The sequence below is a fragment of the Stegastes partitus genome, unplaced genomic scaffold (genome assembly GCF_000690725.1).
Source record: "Stegastes partitus isolate 25-593 unplaced genomic scaffold, Stegastes_partitus-1.0.2 Scaffold658, whole genome shotgun sequence".
Lineage (NCBI taxonomy): Eukaryota > Metazoa > Chordata > Actinopteri > Pomacentridae > Stegastes > Stegastes partitus.
The window spans coordinates 293049-298202 of NW_007578389.1; the positions used below are offsets into that span (position 1 = coordinate 293049).

Consider the following 5154-nt stretch of genomic DNA (forward strand, 5'->3'; position numbering starts at 1 on the left):
CCCGTCTCGTCACACCTGCTCCCTGATGGCTCTCCCTCACCTGTTTCCCATCTCCCCTCATTACCTCGTGTATATCACCCTGTGTGTCTCACTGTCTCGTCACCAGTTCGTTGCACTTCACTGTCCTCGTACCAGCGTTACTCAAGTCAAGTCACAGTCTGTTTGATCACGACCTTGTTTCTGTTTTTGGACCTTGCCTTCTGCCTGCCAATTCCTGGATACCTTTGCCTGAGTGACTGATTTCCCGTGTGCCGAACCCTGTCTGACATTAAACCTGCCTTTTGCCTGAACCCACCTCTGTCGAGCATTTGTGTCCACCTGTTCTGAGAGTGAGTTCATGACAGATGGTCAAACTACCACCTTCACTGAGTTGACGCTATATTCTACTGCTTTTCTTCTTTGTTGTCTCGCCGTCCACCAGGACTCGACGACAAAAGCCAAATGCTGCCTACAAGTATTGTGACATTGGACACGTTTTCGTACCCGGGTCTCGGTGACGGTGGACAGGATGCCTCTGCGGATCATGTTGGCGTAGGCGTGGAGCTTCAGGTGATCCAGCAGCAGGCAGGAGGCCAGCAGCATGGCTGTGGGGTTCGCTATGTTGCTGTTAGCGATGCTCTTCCCAGTGTTCCTGGTGCCCTGCAGAGTAGATCACGTTGAGAAAATAAATTAGAACAGAATTCCTTTACTGGCAGTGCACAACGAAATTAAGCAGCAATCCCGTCAGTACGTTCACACAGGCAGACGTTTTTTTAAAAGTACAATAAGAAATGTGGAAATACAAAATGTTAAAGACAGTAGAAAAATGTAGTCATTCCACAAACAACCTATGAAAAGAGTGACATAGCTTATTTGGTGTGTTAAAGCCATAGAAACAATCCTGTAACTGATGTTGCACTGCTGCATGTTGCACATTTCTGAACGTGTTACGGCTTAAAGTAGCACAAAAATTACATACAAGGTGCAGTGCAAGTTTACGTACACTTGTATAGAACATGTACATCAATGCAGTTCTGAGTTTCCAATGACTCCTATAACTCTTTATTATAGCACTAATTCTGTCAAGAGGACTAATCAAAGATACAACCAGAGGCTTGTGGACGGAAACCAAAAGCTCTTAGTTGAGGTTAAAATAGCCAAAGAACATTTAGGTTCAAGGTCTTTATTTATCACAAACACAGTCATACATGGTATAACGCGCAGTGAAATGTTTTAACCAAATAGTAGCATTGCTGTATGAGTATTTTTGACCACATATTCCCAGAAGACCTTTAATAAATCTATGAAAGAACCAAAATGCAAAGACGCATGTGTTTCAGAGATTACATCGTAGAAAATTCAGAGTTATAGGAGTCTTTGGAAACTCAAGACTGACACGATAAACATGGTCTTTACAAGTGGATGTAAACTTTTGTTCACTGTATGTCCAAGTTCAGCATATAAATACACAAGTGATGTTTCTAGATTCTGTAAATGCAAAGGTGAGTAAAGTCAGTGTTTGGCAGAGTTCAAGTCTCCTAATTAGATGGAAGAACATATCAACGTGCAGTAGTTTTAACATTTGATTGATTAAACCTGCAGTGACCACAACAGTTACACAAACACTGTTAATGCGTGCTTACACTGGAAATCATTTTAAGCCCATTCAGCTAAGAAATGTAAGTTCCTCTGCTGCTTTGAAATGCCAGCCGCCTGCCCTTCCCCCGATGAATTAGTTCAAAGTCATCCTATAAGTTGTGGAAGTGTAAAACTAGCTGAGTTAGATTAACTGAAGTTCAATAAACCTGAGATGTTAAGTTTAATTAAAAACTTACAGTAACAGTCAGGTTTTGCTGGATTTCTTTCTGAAAACAGCTGCCGGCTATGACTGAAAATTGAGCCTTCAGAGCGGTGGGAGTTAACCAAAGCTGGGAAGTTGACATTTTTACCACATTAAAACACCTGGAGCAAATGTAGAGATTAATAAACAAGACCCCAAACCAACCAGACTGCAGGACCAGAGCCTCTGTGTGAAGTAACTGTTGATATTTTTGTATGAGAGCTCAGTTAAAAGACTGCAGGAGGAGCTGTGTGATGACTTCTACTCATCTGTCCAGGAGTGTTTTGTCTCATAATGCATCAATACCTGAATCAGGGTAGGTGCCAGAACACCAACCAGTCAGTGAATAACTAACTTGGCATTTCAGAGAGTTGTAGTGGAGATAAAGAAAGAGAACTGAGGAATCAAAAGTGGAATCAGGACGTTTTTTAAAAACATTTTTGCTCCCTGTGATCTAAGCCCTCGCTACTCTGCTTTTGAAACACCACATAATTAATGTATTTATTAATCTAGATTTGACATGTGTCCATTATTAATTGATTAATGGTACACTCATTGACTGGCAGGAAAAATATTCAGGACCTTTGCACAGTTAAGGAGACTTTTTTTTAGAGGTTTTTTCCATAAATTAACTTAGAGCTTTTTAAAACCTACAGACTCCCCATCTCACCGTCTCAAACACAGCGTAGTCCTCTCCATAGTTGGCTCCAGGCACCAGGCCCGGTCCGCCAACCAACCCGGCGCACACGTTGCTCACAACGTTGCCGTACAGGTTGGGCATGACCATCACGTCGAACTGCTGCGGTCTGGAAACCAGCTGACACACAAAAACATGGCTTCAGAACATGTTTACAGCTGACAGAAGCAATGCCAGTATGTGCTGCTCTGGTCAAAATGTAGAATAAATTTAGAGGATATGTGTTTATAGATGGTTCATGTAAGCAAAGTCTGTTGTGTCGTCAAGGAACTCAGATGTGAGCAGCTGCAAGTAGAAGTTCAGTGTTCTGGTTTGATCTACTTGATGATACAAACACCACACAGTTATGTGAGCAGTCTGGCGGTTTGGACCCACCTGCATGGTGGTGTTGTCCACAATCATGCTGTCGAAGGTGATTTCAGGGTAACCGCTCGCCACCTCCTTACAGCACTCCAGGAAAAGGCCGTCACCCAACTTCCTGCTCCGAGAACAAAAACAAAAATTAAGATGCGTCGTACTTTAACAGGGAAATAAGGAGAGCTTGAACCCGACCCACATGATGTTAGCTTTGTGAACGGCGGTGACTCGTGTGCGTCCTCGCTCTCGAGCCGTTTTGAACGCGTAGTCAGCGATGCGTAAAGATTTGGTCCTGGTGATGATCTTCAGGCATTCGACAACACCGGGTACATTCTGCAGGTATGGAGATGAAACAGAGGCTGGGTTTGTTAGAAGTGTAGTGATACCCATTTAAAAAAGTACACAGTGAATTGGCAGTTTTCCCCTTTTATTGTGTTTCAACAGAGGTCAATATAATTCAGCTTTGTTGACAAAAATTTACAAAAACAACTCTTTCATGTCAGAGTGGAAACAGATTTCTATGAAGTAATGTCAATTAATTAAAAATGTAAAACAAAATAGGTGGTTGCATTAGCATGTACCTCCTACAAGTTAGTGTTTACTAGCTGCACCTTTGGCCTTGCACATCTGGATGGTGCAGTTTTACCCCATTATTATCCTTTGACAAACTGCTCGAACTCTGTCAGGTTACATGGCAATCATAGGTGAACAGCTCTTTTCAAGCCCAGCCACCAATTCTCAGTTGGATTGAGGTCTCTGACTCACCTACTGACCTTGTCTTCAAATCATTTCTATGTAACTTCGGCTTTTTGTTTCAGGTCATTGTCTTGCTGGAAAACAAATCTTCCAACATCAAGTTCTTTTGCAGACTGCATCAGGTCGTCCTCCAGGATTTCCCAACACTTTGCTGCATTCATTTTACCCTCAGCCTTTACAAGCCTTCCAGGGCCTGCTGTCAAGAAGCATCCCCACATCATGACGCTGCCACCACCGTGCTTCACGTCATGATGCCGCCACCGCCGTGCTTCACGTCATGATGCCGCCACCACCGTGCTTCACATCATGATTCCACCACCGTGCTTCACATCATGATTCCACCACCGTGCTTCACATCATGATGCTGCCACCGCCGTGCTTCACGTCATGATGCTGCCACCACCGTGCTTCACATCATGATGCTGCCACCACCGTGCTTCACATCATGATGCTGCCACCACCATGCTTCACATCATGATGCTACCACCACCACGCTTCACATCATGATGCTGCCACCACCATGCTTCACAGTGGGGATGGTGTGTTTGTGATGATACGCAGTATTTGTCGTCCGCCAAACATGGAGTCTCGTCTAATGACCAAAAAGCTAAATTTTGATCTTATCACATCAAAGAACCTTCCTCTCGTTGACTTCAGAGTCTCCCGCATGCCTTCTGGGGAGCCCTAGTCCAGATTTAACATGAGCTTTTTTCAACCATGTCTTCCTCTTTTTGTTACTCTCCCATAAAGCTTTGACCGCTTAGAACAGGACCGTCTCTCCCATCTCAGCTGCTGGAGCTTCCTTCAGAGGAACTATTGGTGTCTTGGTGGCCTCCCACCTTCATTGCTTTCTTGCTCAGTTACTCAGTTTTGGAGGAAGACCTGCTCTATGCTGTTTTACACTTGTGCCATATTCCTTCCTTTTTTTTAAAGCGATGGGTTTAACTGGATATTTGGTGATGTGGAAGCTATTTGGTATCCACCCCTGACTTTTGCTTTTGAAAGAGTTTTCACAGAGTTGCTCGACATGTTCTTCTGTTTTCATGGTGTAGTTCTATCCAGGAGAACTGATCCACCAGTTTTTTCTTATTTGACGCTACTCTGATAGTTACATTTTGACCATAATTCAACGTTGGAAAGCAATAAAAAGGGAAAACCTTTCAAAGTGGGTGAACACTTTTTATAGACACTGTATAAACCACATTAACTTCCACACCTCGTGCTCCAGGCTGCTGTACTCTCCCTCGGTGTTTTCCCTGATGATCATGATGTCGATGTTTCTGTGGCGCGTCCTCACTCCAGGCAGAGACTGGCAGTGCATCACGTTGGCGTACAGATCCAACGTGGTGCTGCAGAGAAGAACAAAGACAGTAACAGGAAGCTGTGAAGGGCAGAGACCAAAGCAAGAGACCGAGCACTTTAACTCCACTTCTGTTTGATCGGTGCTGAAGCACTTTCATGACTTAGATAAGGAAGATGAGGAGCAGTGAACTCACCGCAGCAGGTTGTTCCTGGACTTATAGGA

The 5154-nt window shown here is 43.9% G+C and overlaps 1 protein-coding gene across 1 annotated transcript in view; it reads right to left on the bottom strand.

Moving 5' to 3' along the window:
* Positions 1 to 5154, bottom strand: part of LOC103363420 (isocitrate dehydrogenase [NAD] subunit gamma, mitochondrial-like) — a 13981-nt gene that overhangs the window by 1626 nt on the left and 7201 nt on the right. Inside the window, exons 3-8 of the mRNA XM_008290174.1 lie at positions 5126 to 5145; positions 4846 to 4978; positions 3073 to 3206; positions 2892 to 2994; positions 2490 to 2636; positions 484 to 639 (exon numbers count right to left, since the gene is read on the bottom strand). Of these exons, the coding sequence (XP_008288396.1) occupies positions 484 to 639; positions 2490 to 2636; positions 2892 to 2994; positions 3073 to 3206; positions 4846 to 4978; positions 5126 to 5145 (693 nt within the window). The remainder of the gene's footprint in view (positions 1 to 483; positions 640 to 2489; positions 2637 to 2891; positions 2995 to 3072; positions 3207 to 4845; positions 4979 to 5125; positions 5146 to 5154) is intronic.